Consider the following 21,380-nt stretch of genomic DNA (forward strand, 5'->3'; position numbering starts at 1 on the left):
ACACACACACACACACACACACTCAATCATATACCAACACCAACAACCAGCACACCAACAGACAAACACACACGCACACACTAAAATACACACACACACTAACACATACTTGCATTTAGAGACACTCACGCCAACACACACACACACACACACACACACACACACACACACACACACACACACACACACACACACACACACACACACACACACACACACACACACAGAGACACTAACACACACACTAACACACACACTAACACACACACACACACTAACACACACACACTAACACGCCCTCCCACTAACTAACACATACCTGCATTTACACACACTCTCGCCAACATACCCTCTCCTCTCCAGGAGATACAATTGGCGTGTTTATGGATTGACTCTACCTTGCGTGCTGAAATAACACCGACATTGTATAATGGTCGAGAATATTTATTAACGTTCTCACAATACACCACAAATCCTCGTACACTGAGATAAGTTACACATCGTACACATGATATACGCTGATTCAATACAATGTACGTTAACCCTTGGATGATGGACAGTTCCCGCGATTCAATCAAGCTGAAGCGTTTTAATAATTATGAAACCGTTGTATTTGTTAACTTTCCAGTGCATGCTATTTTGTCCAGAGTGTTTCTGTGGAGATCAGTTCACAGCACCACACACATTTCATTGACCTCGGCTTCTCAGCTGCCTGGCAATAGCCGGAAACAAAGACTCGAAGGTGAAAACGAGGTTATCGTCGTCACCGGAAGTGTTCCTTCCCATACCACGTGACGAGCTTCCAAAATGGTTGTTGTGTCCAATAGAATCAAATCCACGTTTGCCGACCACAGGCTCGCCATTCTTTACAAAGGACGATAACACCCCCGATGGCTGTGAAAGCGGTGCTGTGGAGATCTGCTTAAGTTGTGACCACAGGAGGGACTCTGATAAAGCTTTATCATCCTGTGGATAAAAACGCACATAACTAAGTGTTACATTGCATACATAAATTGCATATGATTCCATGACATTTGAATCGTTAACCAAGTATTGTCTGTGTTAATGTTTCTAAAACAAAATTATTTAGGCAACGCCAACGAAGCGGACAACTTTCGTAGGAAAGCTCAAGTGATTCAGGTCTCAGATGTTTACCATATTGATGGAGACCGCCTCCGTGGTCTAGTGGTAGAGCGTCCGCCCTAAGAGCGGAATAACCAAAGACGTTAAAAGATGGTACTTGTTGTTGCAGTGCCTGGCGCTCGGGGCTAAAACAAGGACTGGTCGGCTCGGAGTCAGTATACTGTGTCTGAGTGGGATATTGAAGCACTAAGAAATCGGCAATAGCCCTGACTAGTACAAGCATACACACACACGTACATGCACGTCGCTATGTAAGTGCAATAGTCTTGGACGCGACGTTAAACCCCATTTCACCTCACCTATTGATGGAACCACGGGGGCTGGAATAGTGCTGACAAACCTCGAACACTAAGGGTGAATATGGGATTCGAACCCAAAACTATAGGTTTCTCGCACGTCTAAGCAACGACCACCTCCGTGGTCTAGTGGTAGAGTGTCAGCCCGGAGAGCGGAAGGTCCGGCTTTCGATCCCCGACCGCGTCATACCAAAAGACGTTACAAGATGGAACTTGTTGTTACCCTGTCTGGCGCTCGGCTGTTCGGCTCGGAGTCAGTATACTGTGTCTGAGTGGGGTATTCATGTTAAACTGCGGCATGGTATCTCAGTGAGCTAGCACTATAAATCGGCATCAGTCCGGACTAGTACAAGCAGCCACACAAACACACACACGTACATGCACGTCGCTATATAAGTGCAATAATCTTGGACGCGACGTTAAACCCCATTTCACCTCACCCCACCGTCTAAGCAACGAAGCTCTACCAACTTATCCAAATTAATTTAATATTATTTCTACAAAGGGTCATTCAGTTGTCATGAAAGCATGTGACGTCATTGCATTCCGTGAGCTGTTCCAGCCTTCAGGAAGAATGTGACGTCGGAACATTTGTAATTTACTGTATCGATCAACATTAATTGTTTCTCTGATTTGCAGGACTGGTGTTAACGTGTACTCCTTGCATGGGAACACTATTTTTTATTTGTTTGTTTGTTGTTTAACGCCCCACTCAGCAATATTCCAGCTATGACGGCGGTCTGTCAATAATCGAGTGAGAGACAATCCAGTGATTGACATAATAAACATCGGTCTACGCAATTGGGATATGGTTACGCATGGGTTGCTGAAGACCTATTCTTCCCCGGATCTTCACAGGTCATGTTATCAAGTAGGGGTGTCACGATAAATCGAAATAGATATATATGCTATTGGTAAGCACTTAAAAACAATAAATCGATTGTTAATTCAGTTTCCAATCAATATTATCGATTTCAGTTAGGAATATCGATAGTTTCAATTGTATTTACCGTATCAATAAAATACATGCAATGCTGTTCAAATTTGTTTTTCTTTTGATCATGAGTGGTATTAATTTACACATGGTAATGTGGAAGTTTCTTTTTCTTAAATTATTAGGGTAAAGAAAAAACAAATATCAAATCTCAAACTTTCTATTTGTTGTTGTGGATATCACATTTAAAGGACACTTCAGTTCCAAGGTTTATTTGGGGGCACGGGTGGCCCAGTCATCTAAGGCGCCGCGATTCGCTGTGCAGAGTTGCGTCCCTTGGGCCCGCCAGAAACCTATGATTGTGGGTTCTAATCCCGGTTCGCCTCGATTATGTTTCTAGGTTTGTCAGCACCATACCCGTGCTCGTGGGTTTCACCGAAGTGCTAAACGTCTGAGTCCTGCATCACTTCGGGCTTTCCTCCCACATTAAGCTGACACGCCGTGATATAACTGGAATACTGTTAAAACCGGCGTTAAACCCAACTCACTCACTCACTCCAAGGTTTTTTTAACTCTAGTGAGTGAGTATGGTGAGTATGAAGATGTTGTTCTCGGCTTCATGCTTTATAGTTAGTGAGTGAGTATAGTTTTACGCCGCTTTTAGCAATATTCCAGCAATATCACGGCAGGGGACATCAGAAATGGGCTTCACACATTGTACCCATGTCGGGAATCGAACCCGGTTCTTCGGCGTGACGAGCGGAAGCTTTAACCACTAGGCTACCCGACCGCCCCTAATTCAACTCTAAACTCCCGTCTAAAATAATGCGCTGAAAACTATCGATATATATCGCAATAGTTGCTTGCAATATCAATAGTTATAGCAATAGTTTCTTTCAAAATCAATAGTTATTGTAATAGTGATTTCCAGACTAATAGTCATCTTTATTATCAAGTATATTATTCTAAATGATATTTCCGGCATCAAACACTCAAAAACACCTGTAAATCTGAAACTGTTTAGCTCTAAAGCTGAGTCTTCAGAACTTTTTATGTTGAAACTGTTTCAAACAAGTTTTTTTCTCTTATGTGAAACTATTCTATTTGTGCTCGAATTAGCTAAGAAGACAAGGAACATCACCAATTTGTTAATATTCTACTAATAATCAAATGTAAAATATCGACTGTTAAATCTAAAGACATATTGTCGTTGTTTTTGTTTGGCGTCTGGCAACAAACACATACTAACTTTTTATGCAAATTGTGTGAGTGGCGGTTGCTACCGGTAGGGTCGGACATGCTTACTCTTTTTGCGAACAGAGACCGCCTCCGTGGTCTAGTGGTAGTGTGTCCGCCCGGAGAGCGGAAGGTCAGGGGTTCGATCCCCGGCCGCGTCATACCAAAATACGTTCAAAGATGGTACTTGTTGTTACCCTGTCTGGCGCTCGGCATTAAGGGGCTAAAACAAGGACTGGTGGGCTCGGAGTCAGTATACTGTGTCTGAGTGGGGTATTCATGTTAAACTGCGGCATGGTATCTCAGTGAGCTATCTATGTATCTCGTACATTCACATCACTATAATAATCTTGCACGCGACGTTAAACCCCATTTCACCTCAGCTTTTTGCGAACACTGATTTTCAGTGATCCATTCATATAATTGTCACCGCAAATGTTTTACTTCCAATGGAATCGGTGGATAATCGAGACTGGAAATTCTCTGGTGTTTCTCGTTTTGTAACAACAATATCAAATGCATTTTTCTTTAGGAGTCAATATATAACACGAATTACTTTTTATATAATTTAGTTAATTCAACGTTTGATGTGAAAGTGATGAATGGTATTCCCAAACATCAATACGGAAAATCATGAAAGGGATGAAATAGTGCTATATAGATCAAAGTATTGTCAGTTTATGAAATGCAAACGTTACGACAGCGACATACACTGCGACAAAACACAAACGTGAAATCAATAATAATTATGTATTGTCACTTGTAAAATAGTGGCCGAAACATATGGCTTCTTCTCCTTTGTCACTATTTTTAATAACATCATAAATCGCAATCCACGAACAGCAAGACAAGAGTCAGGTTTCTATATTTAATACCAATTAAAATCACACAGAGAGGGATAAAGAGGGGGAGAGAGAGAATGCGGGAGAGGGGGAGAGAGGGGGAACGGGAGAGGAGAGAGATGTGAGAGAGGGAGAGAGGTAGAGGGGCAGCGAGAGAGGAGAGAGAGATAGTGGGAGAAAGCCGGAGAGAGGAGAGAGATGAGAGAGAGACGGAGAGAGTGAAGGAGAAAGAGAGGGAGAGAGAGAAAGCGGGAGAGGGGAGACAGAGGGAGCGGGAAAGAGAGAGGGGGAGCGAGAGCGGAGAGAGGGAGGGAGGGAAAGAGAGAAAGCGGGAGAGGAGAGGGAGGGGAGAGAGAAAGAGAAGGGAGAAAGATGTGTGAGAGAGAGGGAGCGAGAGAGGAGAGAGAGAGCAGTAGAGGGAGAGAAAGGAGAGAGAGGGGAGAGGAAGACGGAGAGAGATACAAAGAGAGAGAAGGGAGGGGGGAGAGAACGCGGGAGAGACATGTAGAGAGGGGAGAGAGAGTGGCGAGAGGAGAGAAAGAGGTGAGAGGAAGGAAGAGAGAGAGGCAGAGAGGGGTAGAGCGGGGATAACTGGATAGGAGAGAGGGGGAGAAGGGAGAGACATGGGAGAGAGGAAGAGAGAAAAAGAGGAAGACGGAGAGAGAGATACAGAGACAGACAGAGGGAGAGGTCTGGTATGTCAGTGGGCTAGCACTATAAACACGAACTAGTAGAAGCACACACACACACACACACACACACACACACACACACACACACACACACACACACACACACAAACACACACACACACATTGCATGCACATCGCTATATACAGTAAGTGCAATTATCTTGAACGCGACCTTAATCCCCAATTTACCTAACCGAACCGCACCTTCGTAAGATTCTATAACGCGTCTTAAAATACTTGAATAATACTACCACATCAGCAAAGTATTTAATTAAAAAGAAGTACTTTACTTAACGTTCACATATAAAATAATGCATATCTTTTTGTATGACTAGTCTGTTAGTTTCTTTCATTTTTAAACACATGCTCATGCCATAGTTGGAATGGTATAATCGATTTCTTTTGGATATGGAAAGGGTTTTGTCACTTTAATTGAATACGTTTCAACATATGAGTGTAATATGAACAGGCCAAGTTTACATAAACAAACATCCAAGCCTATATTCGTAAAAAATATTAATTTGACTTTGAAAATCAAATTACACGATAAATGATCATGCAGTTATTTTCTTTCAATAAAACCATCTATAAATTATGGTTTAATTTCAAACTTTATACCTTCGCGTAAGTAATTTAATTTGAAATGATAAGGTAGAATGTGACTTTCCACAAAAATACATCAATTTGAAAAAAAATGACTTTTAAAACCGTCCAAAAACAGCACATAAAACAATACTCCGGAAACAGGGAAGAAATCAGAAACTCTTCAAACGAAATGATTCAATCAACCTTTTGCATGAAGAGTAAGATCTGCGGTTTCAATATACATCAAGACAATTATCACTGTAATTTGCATAATTTAAAAAAAAAGGAAAACGTACACCTACCATTTGTGAATTTCCGGACACACACAGCAGGCTCCCGCATAAAACAAACAGGGATATTTGTAAGGCAGACATGGCAACACAATCTAGCGCTTCAAACTGTCTCCGGAGTCAAAGAACCAGCCACTTATATAGTGTCTGCTCTTGTCCACACAACTAATATATCTATTACAATAACTTTAAAGTCTACTCCCCTTTTATGGGGACAAAATCCCATGTAACCATAAATTTCGCCAAATTGGTCTGTTTATATGGCTCCCCCGTTGCCGAGCCTTTCATGTCGCATTCAGTGTCATTTCTTTGAGGAAGTGCGATGGATGCTTTATCTTATTCTTTGCTTCTGCTCGTAGCCGGAAACGCTGTAAACGCCGCGCACTTTCGTCCCACATCAACCGGAAATCATATCAATATGAAGATTATTGCAGCGCCACGCCGGAAGTTGAGCCCTATAATGGCGCCGACATAACTTCCGGTTAAATATGTGTTCAGCGGGCACAGACAAATAGTGAACTGCATTCATGTGGAAATTGGACAGGTAGTTATTATATGTCACTGGTTGTAAAATATAGATTATAGATCTCTGGGGATAATATTTCTTTGTTAGGAACCTAAAGAAGTGTTTTTAAACATCACGTGGGATAGTTCTAATATCACGTGCACGAACTGCGTAAAACCACTGACGCAGATGTGGTGACAGATATACATTTAGTTAATGCCTTGCTCTGCATATAGATACATTAATCACTGCGTGAAAAACATCTGTTTTCAGTGGAAAATACGGAACCATAAGTTAAACGAGTAAACTGGAAATTTAACACAAGATTCATGGTGTGCATTGAAAGTTTCACACAATGACGTCGAATTATTGCTTTCATTACATTTTATGAAAGGAGCGATTAAACTTGTGTTGTAGGGTAGCCTAGAGGATAAATCGTTCGCTTGCCATTTCTGGGTCACCCGATGTGATATTACTGGAATGTTGCGTTTTGACAAGTTATTTTTTGTATCACAAATTGACGTTGCTCTTGTGTAGCATGAATTGTGGACACTTAACAAAGAATTACCAGGTCAAAAAAGATCAATAGCAGATACTAGATTCAAACACTTAGTCATAAGATTAACTTGTGTTTTTCCAATTAAGAACTGTAAATGAATCAAGTAACTAAATGCAAGGAGAGTGAGTGAGTGAGTGAGTTTGGTTTTACGCCGCTTTTAGCAATATTCCAGCAATATCACGGCGGGGGACACCAGAAATGGGCTTCACACATTGTACCCATGTCGGGAATCGAACCCGGGCCTTCTGCTTGACGAGCGAACGCTTTAACCACTAGGCTACCCGACCGCCCCTAAATGCGAGGAGAAATACGTTGAACATAGCTAAGGTTTTGAGTGGAGTGTTGGGTTTTGCAAGTTTTGAATATTTGAGAAGTTCATATAATTCCTAAAACGCAATTTCAGTATACAAATCTTGTATCTACAGTCATCCAATCAATAAATTTTCCTAGTCACAATAATCAATCTGATCCTATGTCACCGGACAACGGCACGCCAGAAGGCAGCATAAAAAAACCCAACCTTGTTTAACACCATGATCAATGAACTATTTCATCATGTCAGCTCTCCTACCCAATCTTCTTCATTCGCTGATGACAGAGCAATATGGGTAAAACAGAGATATTTCACATATCCGAGAAAAAAATCCGGTCACTACTGGACGGAAAAGGTAGATGGTACAATAAATAGGAATTCACCTTTTGAAGTAAAAAACTGTGGGATATACCCCGTCTCTCCATAAAAGGCAAATGTATCAAATTCGAAAATGTCATGTAGAGATCCAGGGACACGTCTCCTCTCGTATACTGTATACTGTGTCCTGCGTCCTGTCAGACAAGAGGCAGATCATCTACATAAAAGCATCCAAGCTTATAAAGCATGAGGGTCGGTCGGGTAGCCTAGTGGTTAAAGCGTTCGCTCGTCACGCCGAAGACCCGGGTTCGATTCCCGACAAGGGTACAATGTGTGAAGCCCATTTCTGGTGTCCCCCGCCGTGATATTGCTGGTATATTGCTAAAAGCGGCGTAAAACTATACCCACTCACTAACTATAAAGCATGAAGCCGAGAACAACATCTTCAATTTGAGACCCGACATTTTCCAGATTGACTTTGAAGTGGAAGCTGCTAGTGCTGCTACATCTGTGTTTGATGGTGTTCAGATCCGGGGATGCTACTTTCACTACGCAAGGCATTATGGAGGAGGATACGACATCTGGGACTGGAGAACATGGATATTTGGATCTACCCTTTATCTTGTGCCGCTGGATCAAGTGAACAATTTTTGGGTAGACGCCATCAGTGAGAGTCCCGAGAGGGAGACCCGCGTTATATTCATGGACTAAGTCACGTCAACACAGATTGAAGGCGCATGGCACAAACTGACTTGGAATTACTTTGCTATCAAGGACACAGAATCAACAACAACATTGAAGACTGGCACAAGTAGATTAATTCCCTGACCACCTGCAATCCCGACATCTTTGTCTTTGACTGCGTCGAACTTAAGAGGGAACAGTCTACCACGTATGTGATACTGGTACAGCATAGAGGGAACCGTGGTAAACTTCCTAGACGCAGACAGTATGTTTTTGTTTGTTTTGTTTGTTTGCTGTTTAACGCCGCACTCAGCAATATTCAAGCTATATGACGGCGGTCTGTAAATAATCGAGTCTGGACCAGACAATCCAGTGATTGACACCATGAGCATCGATCCACGCAATTGGGATCGATGACATGCATCAACCAAGTCAGCGAGCCTGACCACCCGATCCCGTTAGTCGCCTCTTACGACAAGCATAGTCACCTTTTACGGCAAGCATGAGTTGCTGAAGACCTATTCTACCTCGGATCTTCACAGGTCCAGACAGTATGTGGCAGAGGATGAGGACAAACTTTCGAGCAATGAAGTATATCTTATGTTCTATACTGGTAGAGCTGCACATCTTCTAGAGGAGTACATGATGCTTGACTTTAAAAATCTTATGTTTGTCTGAGTCTGAAGTGTCTGTGTTCAATAATTGTTGACAACCTTATTCTAGTGGATACATGCTGCATAATATTTGTTGACTACCTTTTAACTCACGTATAAGTGCTAAGATAGCTAAATAAATTATGCAAAAAACGTGTCTTATTGTTTTAATTGTGAGCACCCTAAACGTAAAATGACGACTTTGTATAACCGGCAAAGTCATTCATCCTTGGGGGCGGTCGGGTAGCCTAGTGGTTAATGCGTTCGCTCGTCACGCCGAAGACCCGGTTTCGATTCCCGACATGGGTACAATGCGCGAGGCCCATTACTGGTGTCCCCCGCCGTGATATTGCTGGAATATTGCTAAAAGCGGCGTAAAACCATACTCACTCAACCACTCACCCATTCATCCTTGACAATACCTGGGTTTCCTAAATGCAACTGTTTACCTGTTTTTTAGAAGTTAAACGAAGCAGACTGGCAATATGTACAATGCCACGCGCATACTGCATCTGGATGAAGATATTTTGTTTATCCTAAACACTAAACCATAATCCATACACGCACATACTTCATGTGGTCAACACATTCCGCCGTCCTCCGCTCTGTTACACGTGTTTGTTGCATGTGGTTCAAATACTGTATTCCGCTGGTCATACGTCCTAATCCGCGCATATTACATATGGTTGAGAGACGGTGGAGACCATCCATAAATCCGGTACATCAAATCCCTCGATCACCGACGTCAGCTACAATGGTTCACCAGATGTCGTTAAAAGATACACTTATCTCAATATAAAATATATGAAACCAATCTTAAATTTCCGAATGATACCGTTTTCTCAATATAAAGCACATTTTACCATACCATTTCCCGGAAGTATCATGAAATGCTTTCGTGTAAATGTCGCAATACATAATGTTGATTTTCTGATTAAAGATGGATAAGATTGTTTCTCAAGCTGGTGTATTCAACCAATATGATAATCAGATAATTTTGCAATAAATGGACGTACATTACCCACAGATATATGTTGTACCACAATAGATGCACGTACATTACATACAGATATATGTTGTACAAGAATAAATGCACGTACATTACCCACAGATATATGTTGTACAACAATAAATGCACGTACATTACCAGCAGATATATGTTGTACAAGAATAAATGCACGTACATTACATACAGATATATGTTGTACAACAATAAATGCACGTACATTACCAACAGATATATGTTGTACAAGAATAAATGCACGTACATTACATACAGATATATGTTGTGCAACAATAAATGCACGTACATTACCAGCAGATATATGTTGTACCACAATAAATGCACGTATATTACCCACAGATATGTGTTGTACCACAATAAATGCAGGTACATTACCAACAGATATATGTTGTACCACAATAAATGCACGTACATTACCAACAGATATATGTTGTACTACAATAAATGCACGTACATTACCAACAGATATATGTTGTACCACAATAAATGCACGTATATTACCCACAGATATGTGTTGTACCACAATAAATGCAGGTACATTACCAACAGATATATGTTGTACCACAATAAATGCACGTACATTACCCACAGATATATGTTGTACCACAAAAAATGCACGTACATTACCAACAGATATATGTTGTACCACAATAAATGCACGTACATTACCAACAGATATATGTTGTACCACAATAAATGCACGTACATTACCAACAGATATATGTTGCACCACAATAAATGCACGTACATTACATACAGATATATGTTGTACCACAATAAATGCACGTACATTACATACAGATATATGTTGCACCACAATAAATGCACGTACATTACATACAGATATATGTTGTACCACAATAAATGCACGTACATTACCCACAGATATATGTTGTACCACAATAAATGCACGTACATTACCCACAGATATATGTAATACCACAATAAATGCACGTACATTACATACAGATATATGTTGTACCACAATAAATGCACGTACATTACCCACAGATATATGTAATACCACAATAAATGCACGTTCATTACCTGTGGGTAATGTACGTGCATTTATTGTGGTACAACATATATCTGAATGTAATGTACGTGCATTTATTGTGGTATTACATATATCTGTGGGTAATGTACGTGCATTTATTGTGGTATTACATATATCTGTGGGTAATGTACGTGCATTTATTGTAGTAGAACATATATCTGTATGTAATGTACGTGCATTTATTGTGGTGCAACATATATCTGTATGTAATGTACGTGCATTTATTGTGATGCAACACATATCTGTTGGTAATGTACGCGCATTTATTGTGGTGCAACACATATCTGTTGGTAATGTACGCGCATCTAGTGTGGTACAACATATATCTGTATGTAATGTACGTGCATTCATTCCGGTACAACATATATCTGTGGGTAATGTACGTGCATTTATTGTGGTACAACATATATCTGTGGGTTATGTACGTGCATTTATTGTGGTACAACATATATCTGTGGGTAATGTACGTGCATTTATTGTGGTATTACATATATCTGTTGGTAATGTACCTGCATTTATTGTAGTACAACATATATCTGTTGGTAATGTACGTGCATTTATTGTAGTACAACATATATCTGTATGTAATGTACGTGCATTTATTGTGGTATAACATATATCTGTTGGTAATGTACGTGCATCTAGTGTGGTACAACATATATCTGTTGGTAATGTACGTGCATTTATTGTGGTACAACATATATCTGTATGTAATGTACGTGCATTTATTGTGGTACAACATATATCTGTTGGTAATGTACGTGCATTTATTGTGGTGCAACATATATCTGTTGGTAATGTACGTGCATTTATTGTGGTACAACATATATCTGTATGTAATGTACGTGCATTTATTGTAGTACAACATATATCTGTATGTAATGTACGTGCATTTATTGTGGTACAACATATATCTGAATGTAATGTACGTGCATTTATTGTAGTACAACATATATCTGTATGTAATGTACGTGTATTTATTGTGGTATAACAAATATCTGTATGTAATATACGTGCATTTATTGTAGTACAACATATATCTGAATGTAATGTACGTGCATTTATTGTAGTACAACATATATCTGTATGTAATGTACGTGCATCTATTGTGGTACAACATATATCTGTGGGTAATGTACGTGCATTTATTGTGGTACAACATATATCTGTTGGTAATGTACGTGCATTTATTGTAGTACAACATATATCTGTATGTAATGTACGTGCATTTATTGTGGTGCAACATATATCTGTTGGTAATGTACGTGCATTTATTGTGGTATAACATATATCTGTTGGTAATGTACGTGCATCTAGTGTGGTACAACATATATCTGTATATATATGTTTTACCACAATAAATGCACGTACATTACATACAGATATATGTTGTACCACAATAAATGCACGTACATTACCTACAGATATATGTTATACCACAATAAATGCACGTACATTACCAATGGATATATGTTGTACAACAATAAATGCACGTACATTACCAACAGATATATGTTGCACCACAATAAATGCACGTACATTACATACAGATATATGTTGTACTACAATAAATGCACGTACATTACCAACAGATATATGTTGTACCACAATAAATGCACGTACATTACATACAGATATATGTTGTACTACAATAAATGCACGTACATTACCAACAGATATATGTTGTACTACAATAAATGCAGGTACATTACCAACAGATATATGTAATACCACAATAAATGCACGTACATTACCCACAGATATATGTTGTACCACAATAAATGCACGTACATAACCCACAGATATATGTTGTACCACAATAAATGCACGTACATTACCCACAGATATATGTTGTACCACAATAAATGCACGTACATTACATACAGATATATGTTGTACCACAATAAATGCACGTACATTACATACAGATATATGTTGTACCACAATAAATGCACGTACATTACATACAGATATATGTTGTACCACAATAAATGCACGTACATTACATACAGATATAGGTTGTACCACAATAAATGCACGTACATTACATACAGATATATGTTGTACCACAATAAATGCACGTACATTACCCACAGATATGTGTTGTACCACAATAAATGCACGTACATTACCCACAGATATATGTTGTACCGGAATGAATGCACGTACATTACATACAGATATATGTTGTACCACACTAGATGCGCGTACATTACCAACAGATATGTGTTGTACCACAATAAATGCGAGTACATTACCAACAGATATGTGTTGCACCACAATAAATGCACGTACATTACCAACAGATATGTGTTGCACCACAATAAATGCACGTACATTACATACAGATATATGTTGTACCACAATAAATGCACGTACATTACATACAGATATATGTTGTACCACAATAAATGCACGTACATTACCCACAGATATGTGTTGTACCACAATAAATGCACGTACATTACCCACAGATATATGTTGTACCGGAATGAATGCACGTACATTACATACAGATATATGTTGTACCACACTAGATGCGCGTACATTACCAACAGATATGTGTTGCACCACAATAAATGCGCGTACATTACCAACAGATATGTGTTGCACCACAATAAATGCACGTACATTACATACAGATATATGTTGTACTACAATAAATGCACGTACATTACCAACAGATATGTGTTGTACCACAATAAATGCACGTACATTACCAACAGATATGTGTTGCACCACAATAAATGCACGTACATTACATACAGATATGTGTTGCACCACAATAAATGCGCGTACATTACCCAGTGATATATTTTGCACTGCAATGAATGAGAATATATGTGATCGAAAAAATGCAATGAAAAATAGTTTTCAGCTAGAAATATTACTTTATTCCCCAATTCGTTTAGATTAAGTCACATTAAGGCTGACCTGTCGTGAGGTAACCAAATTGTTGCTATAAGTAGCAATTAGGTAAACAGACGTTATTGCAGTAGTGAGTGAGTGAGTGAGTATTGTTTTACGCCGCTGTTAGCAATAACATCAGAAATGGGCTTCACATTATTGCAGTAACAGCATGGTGTGGCCATGCATCCATACACCACCCGATTCCAGGACACAAACTTTTATTTTAGCTCACTTTAAAATACTTTCTTCTGATTGGTTAAGGAGCAGGTAGTTACTTTCCATGTAGCCCGCTCGCAGCCGATGTACGACTTTCTTATAGGCCACTGAGAAATCAATCGGAACACATCTCGCATAAGTATTCCTGAGTTTCTGAAATGAAAACGATGTTTACCGAATGCGTTGGGTAAAGGGAAGTAACTCCGCTTTCGTCTGATAGCTGTCAACATACGTACACTTTGTCCAGGCTTTATGAATGAATGTCGTTGAGATAAATTCGTTAACAATCGATCCCTCGGGGTATATTATAAGTTGTCAACCGATCTCGAGGGGTATATTGGGGTGATGTGACCCTATGTACCCCTAGCGGTCAGGCTGACACACATTGTACCGTATGCCCCGAGGTATCTGTTGAGAACGAATTTGCCTTAGAGTGAGTGAGTATGGTTTTACGCCGCTTTCAGCAATATTCCAGCAATATCACGGCGGGGAACACTCAGAAATGGCTTCACACATTGTACCCATGTCGGGAATCGAACCCGGGTCTTCTGCGTGACGAGCGAACGCTTTAACCACTAGGCTACCCGACCGCCCTACTTGCCTTAAGATAAGGCTTTATTAATCCCAAGGGAAATTCATATTGCACACTTGTTTAGCACTAATATATGAAGAAAAAAAGAAATATATGATATTAAAATATGTACATAAGAAAGAAAGACACTTACTTATATACCACGGGTAAAAACATGTAGAGAATTGATCACTATCACAGTGACGACATTGAATGGTATTAAAGTATATGTATTATATTAAACAGCTAATGATTCAGAAGACATACTGGCTGGTATGAATGAGTTCCGGGTCCTGTTTGTTTTGAGCATCGGCATGCGCAGTCGTCGGCCAGGAGGTAGAAATTGGTATTCGGAATGAAGTATATGACAGCTGTCCTTTAGTATCTTACGCGCCTTTTTGACGATTTGCTGTTCATTAATTTCACCGATATGTTGAAATTTGGTACCCTTCCTTTTTCCCAATGCATTCCGATAACATCGGTTAATTTTCTGAAACACGATACTTATACCTATGAAGTGTTCAGATTGATTTCTCAGCGGGCTGCATGCAAAATAATTGCAAGCTCTTCAACATATCAGAAGCTGGTATTTTAATGTAAGGTGAGATAAGGTGTGTACCCTGTGTGTGAGGCTATGTGTGTGAAGACTCGGGGTGCATAGGCTCACACACAGGGTACTTCACACCATATGCAGTAAAACTACGTTTATAACGAACATGCTTGTAACAAACTGACGGATATAACGAATTTATTTTTAGTCCCGGCCATTTGCTGTATTATGTTGTATATATGCGTGTAACGAACTACGGTTATAACGAACTAACATTAGAGGTCCCTTTGAGTTCGATATAACCGTAGTTTATTGTACCCCTGGAGATCGGTTGACAACTTACAGTGTAATCGCTGGGCTACCTCCTTATCTTAACATGTTCTTCCCATCTCTCTCTCCCCATCTATCTCTCCCCACCTCTCTCTCATCCATCTCTCTCTCCCCATCTATCTCTCCCCATCTCTTTCTCTCCCCCACTCTCACTCCCATCTCTCTCTCCCATCTCTCTCTCCCATCTCTCAACTCATTCTTCTCTCTCCCATCTCTCTCTCCCCATCTCTCTCCCCCATCGCTCTCTCCCCATCTCTCTCCCCATCTCTCTCTCCCCATCTCTCTCTCTCCCATCTCTCTCCCATCTCTCTCTCCCATCGCTCTCTCCCCCATCTCTCTCTCCCCATCTCTCTCTCTCCCATCTCCTCCCATCTCTCTCTCTCCCACTCTCTCCCATCTCTCTCTCCCATCTCTCTCTCTCCCATCTCTCTCCCCCCTCTCTCTCTCCCCCTCATCTCTCCCCATCTCTCTCTCTCTCCCATCTCTCTCCTCTCTCTCTCTCCCCCATCTCTCTCTCTCTCCCTCTCTCGCTCCCATCTCTCTCTCCCATCTCTCTCTCCCATCTCTCTCTCCCCATCTCTCTCTCCCATCTCTCTCTCCTCCCCCTCTCTCTCTCCCCATCTCTCTCTCTCCCATCTCTCTCCCCCATCTCTCTCTCCCATCTCTCTCTCCCATCTCTCTCTCCCCATCTCTCTCTCAACCACTCTCCCAACTCTCACTCCCATCACACACACCCCATCTCTCACCTCCCAACCCACACCCATCTCTCCCCCATCTCTCTCTCTCTCCCCATCTCTCTCTCCATCTCTCTCGTCATCTCTCTCTCCATCTCTCTCTCCCCCCATCTCTCTCTCCCATCATCTCTCTCCCCCCATCACTCTCTCCCCCATCTCTCTCTCCCAACTCTCCCCCAACACACTCACCCCAACACACTCATCCCCATCTCACCTCCCCAACTCTCTCCACCATCTCTCTCCCCCATCACTCTCTCCCCATCTCTCTCCCCATCTCTCTCTCGCAGCTCTCTCTCCATCTCTCTCCACCCATCTCACACCCCCAACACTCTCTCCCATCTCACCCCACACCACACTCCCCAACACACTCCCCCATCACACTCTCCCATCTCACACTCCCACACACTCCCCCATCTCACTCCCCCATCTCTCTCAACCCACATCTCTCTCCCCCATCTCTCTCTCCCATCTCTCTCTCCATCTCTCCCCCATCTCTCTCTCCCCACCACTCCCCCAATCCCACTCCATCTCTCTCCCATCTCCCCCATCTCTCTCCCCCATCTCTCTCTCCCCATCTCTCACACCCATCTCCTCTCACCATCTCTCCTCCCCATCTCTCCCCCATCCTCTCCCCCATCTCTCTCCCCATCTCTCTCACCCCACTCACCTCCCCATCACTCTCCCCCACCTCTCTCCCATCTCTCCTCACCCCATCACACCCCATCTCTCTCTCTCCCATCTCTCTCTCATCTCTCTCTCCCACTCCCTCTCTCCCCATCTCTCTCTCTCCCATCTCTCTCCCATCTCCTCCCATCTCTCTCTCCCCATCTCTCTCTCCCATCTCTCTCCCCATCTCTCCCACCTCTCCACCATCTCTCTCACCCCCACCTCTCCCCAACTCCCCCCATCTCTCACTCTCCCCATCACTCTCTCCCATCTCTCTCTCCCCATCTATCACACCCCATCTCTCTCACTCCCCACTCACTCTCCCCATCTATCTCTCCCCATCTCTCTACTCCCATCTCTCTCTCATTCTCTCTCACACATCTCTCTCTCCCCATCACTCTCCCCCATCTCTCTCTCCCATCTCTCTCCCCCATCTCTCTCCCATCTCTCTCTCCCCATCTCTCCCCCATCTCTCTCCCCCATCTCTCTCTCCCCATCTCTCTCTCCCCATCTCTCTCTCCCATCTCTCTCTCCCCATCTCTTCCCCCCCATCTCTCTCCCCATCTCTCTCTCCATCTCTCTCCCCCATCTCTCTCTCCCCCATCTCTCTCCCCATCTCTCTCTCCCATCTCTCCTCTCCCCATCTCTCCCCATCTCTCTCCCCATCTCTCTCTCTCCATCTCTCTCCCCCATCTCTCTCCCCCATCTCTCTCCCCCATCTCTCTCTCCCCATCTCTCCCCCATCTCTCTCCCCCACTCTCCCCATCTCTCCCCCATCTCTCTCCCCATCTCTCTCTCCCCATCTCTCCCCCATCTCTCTCCCCCATCTCTCCCCATCTCTCCCCATCTCTCTCCCCATCTCTCTCCCCATCTCTCCCATCTCTCTCTCATCTCTCTCTCTCCCATCTCTCTCCCCATCTCTCTCTCATCTCTCTCTCTCCCCATCTCTCTCTCCCATCTCTCTCTCATCTCTCTCTCCCATCTCTCTCCCCATCTCTCTCTCTCATCTCTCTCTCTCCCCATCTCTCTCTCTCTCTCATCTCTCTCTCCCCCATCTTTCTCCCATCTCTCTCTCCCCCATCTTTCTCTCCCCATCTCTCTCTCTCTCCGCATCTCTCTGTCTCTCTCTCTTCCATCTCTCTCTCTCTCCTCATCTCTCTCTCTCTCTTTTGAGCGACACTGCATTCACCATGCTCGCTAGTGCCATACAACACCCTGGGCTGGAGCTTGTGTGTGTACATGTTTAAAAAAGGAAGCCATCGATCAATATCCAAAGGCTGGATGATATAAAGTAACACGAGGTCTAACTACGTCACAATAGAATTTTCTTTCTCTACATAACACCAGTGTTACAACTATCAGTTAGGACTCATATGAAGCAAACAACCATGAGGCTAAAAATAGAACGACAATGTAAGCCTTGATTCTTAGACAATTTAATTAAAATCAGATATTTTAGTTTGATAATATTCTTCTGTGCGAGAAGATGTGAGGACATTTCAATCTGTCATACTCAGACTAACAGCGTCCAAACTCTCGGTACGAGTGAGCGAAGCATTCAAACTAGCTGATCTAACTTTTGTATCTCGAAAACTTATTTAATCAAAGAATTCCGAATGCAAAAGCATTAAGCCGCGCTGTCACATTGTATTTATTTTTATGAATCCTGTCGTTTCTGAGCGCCACGGCAGCTACACCTACTGGAGTAAACTATCAAAGGTATATATTGTGTTTTGTGTCGGTTTCGAAAGTTCCGAAACGAGGTTGTAAAGAAATATGGCCGAACCATTTCATATAGTTCCATCTATTTGCTTTAAGAACTCACGCTGCTTTCCTGTAGATTGGGAAGTCAAAGTTCGTTCCATGACCATAATAATTTACAAAATCCAATGTGTTAAATTGACAAAAAAGATATTGTAAGAGTCGTGAGAGCGTCACGAACGTGTCAATATAGATAAATTAAAAACGGATTCACGGACTGATATTCTTTCTTGGGATACATCATTCGGGAAACTACAATGGCTTCATGAGCTTCATGACAAGACTGGAATATGGTTGGCTGTCATAAGTGAAAACAAATTTCATTAAGAACGGATCTAAACGGAATTTTAACATAAATGCGAGTATTGTACATACGACCTCTGTGAACTAGAGGCTGAAGTGGTCATCTGAAACACGTTCGGCCATTTCCCGTTATAACGAGTGAGTGAGTGAGTATGGTTTTACGCCGCTTTTAGCAATATTCCAGCACGGCGGGGGACACCAGAAATGGGCTTCACACATTGTACTCATATTGGGAATCGAACCCGGGTCTTCTGCGTGACGAGCCATGTTCATGTTCGTGGAGCGATGTTCATGATATCAATCATTTGTAAGTCTGGTCCTGACTCGAAACTTTACAGGCCGCCGTCATATAGCTGGAATATTGCCGAGCGCGGCGTTAAACAACAAACAAACAAACAAACAAACAAACAAAGAAGGACATATTACCTTCCCTGACGGGTATCTCGGAACAGATTTCCGCTACCCATGTCGTAAGAACGACCAGGATGGTTTTGAGTCATCGTTGAATGGAGATCGTTGTTCATTTTGTCAACCACTAGTTTATCTACTTTGAGTATTTAGAGTCTTGGTTGGTTGGTTGGTTTGTTGTTTAACACCGCACTCAGCAATATTCCAGCTATATGAAGGCGGTCTGTAAATAATCGAGTCTGGACCAGACAATCCAGTGATTGATATCATGAGCATCGATCCACGCAATTGGGATCGATGACATGTATCAACCAAGTCAGCGAACCTGACCACCCGATCCCGTTAGTCGCCTTTTACGACAAGCATAGTCACCTTTTACGGCAAGTATGGGTTGCTGAAGACCTATTCTACCCCGGAATCTTCACGGGTCATTTACAGTCTTGAAATAGGTGGTATATTACTATGGATTCACTTACCTGCCATAATTTGAGATATTAAAACGAAGGGATTAGGTCACAGCAAGAAAAAAAAGGCCTCGGAGAAGCCGCCTTGGTAACTGCACTTGATGCGTCCTGAAGTTTGTGTTATATTAGATTGGACTTTATCAGACTATATAATATGTAAAAAGCGCCACATGATCTTAGCATTTGTGGGTCTTGAAATGAAATACAGTTAACTACGGTTATAACGAACTGACGGATATAACGAACTTACTTTTTAGTCCCGACTATTTGCTGTAGTTATGCTGTATATATGCTTATAACGAACTACGGTTATAACGAACTAAAATAGTAGTCACTTTGAGTTCGTTATAACCGTAGTTTACTGTGCAATATTATTGAATCAGTTTTAGTCATGAAGAGGGCTCTCTGCAATCAGCAAATATCAATAAAAAATAGGTTCCTCGAAGTTTTAGTTGAAACAGAGACTGGATTCAGTCTAGATTCATCTCTTGATGATACATTCGTTAATATTTTCTGATCGCGTGATGATACATGTACATCTGTTTCTCTCCTTGTCTATCTCTCCCTCCATCTCCCCTTACTCTACCCCTCGCTACCCTTCTACATATCTCTCCCTATCTGTTTCGCTCTGTTTCCCCTCTCTCTATTTCTCTATCTATCTCTCTTCTTACTTCCTATCCCTAGATCTCTATATCTGCATCTATATCTCCATTTCCCTTATATATTCCCCCCTCTCTCTCTCCATCTCTCTCTCCTCTCTCGCTCACTCTCACTCTCTCCCCTCTCTCTTTCCCCTTTTTTTTTACCTCCCTCTCTCTCTCTCTTTCTCTCTCTCTCAATAACCATATCTGACCGCATCTATATTAGAATCTGTGTCTCCATTTCCCAATATATTCCCTCCTCTCTCTCCCCTCTCTGTCTCTCCCCTCTCCCGCCCTCACCATTCTCTTTTCCCTCTTTCGCCCTCTCTCCTCTCTCGCTCCCTCTCCCCAATCTCACTCTCTCTCTCTCCCCATCTCTCTTTCTCTCGCTCCTCTCCCCATCTCTCTCTCTCCCTCGCCCATCTCTCTCTCTCTCTCTATCCCCATCTCTCTTTCTCTCGCTCCTCTCCCCATCTCTCTCTCTCTCCTCTCTCGCTCCCTCTCCCCACTCTCTCTCTCCCTCGCCCATCTCTCTCTCTCTCTCTCTCCCCATCTCTCTTTCTCTCGCTCCTCTCCCCATCTCTCTCTCTCTCCTCTCTCGCTCCCTCTCCCCACTCTCTCTCTCCCTCGCCCATCTCTCTCTCTCTCTCTCTATCCCCATCTCTCTTTCTCTCGCTCCTCTCCCCATCTCTCTT

At 42.2% G+C, this 21,380-nt stretch overlaps 1 protein-coding gene across 1 annotated transcript; it reads right to left on the bottom strand.

The window, feature by feature from the left end:
• Window positions 1-428: 428 nt before the first annotated feature.
• LOC124137762 lies at window positions 429-6,187 on the bottom strand. Its single transcript, XM_046504202.2, has 2 exons — window positions 6,031-6,187; window positions 429-966 (listed from the first exon to the last, which is right to left on the bottom strand). Exons 1-2 carry the CDS (start codon window positions 6,100-6,102, stop codon window positions 688-690), a joined length of 351 nt encoding a protein of 116 aa, XP_046360158.2. The 5' UTR covers window positions 6,103-6,187; the 3' UTR covers window positions 429-687.
• Window positions 6,188-21,380: the final 15,193 nt, after the last annotated feature.

The sequence above is a fragment of the Haliotis rufescens genome, unplaced genomic scaffold (assembly GCF_023055435.1).
Source record: "Haliotis rufescens isolate VD_foot unplaced genomic scaffold, xgHalRufe1.0.p SCAF_508, whole genome shotgun sequence".
NCBI classification, from domain to species: Eukaryota; Metazoa; Mollusca; class Gastropoda; order Lepetellida; family Haliotidae; genus Haliotis; species Haliotis rufescens.

Coding starts and splice junctions, on each gene's coding strand:
- LOC124137762 (XM_046504202.2), bottom strand. CDS start 6,102: ATGTCTGCCTTACAAATATCCCTGTTTGTTTTATGCGGGAGCCTGCTG. Junction 967..6,030: donor TGTCCGGAAATTCACAAATG/GTAGGTGTACGT, acceptor TTTTATCCACAG/GATGATAAAGCTTTATCAGA.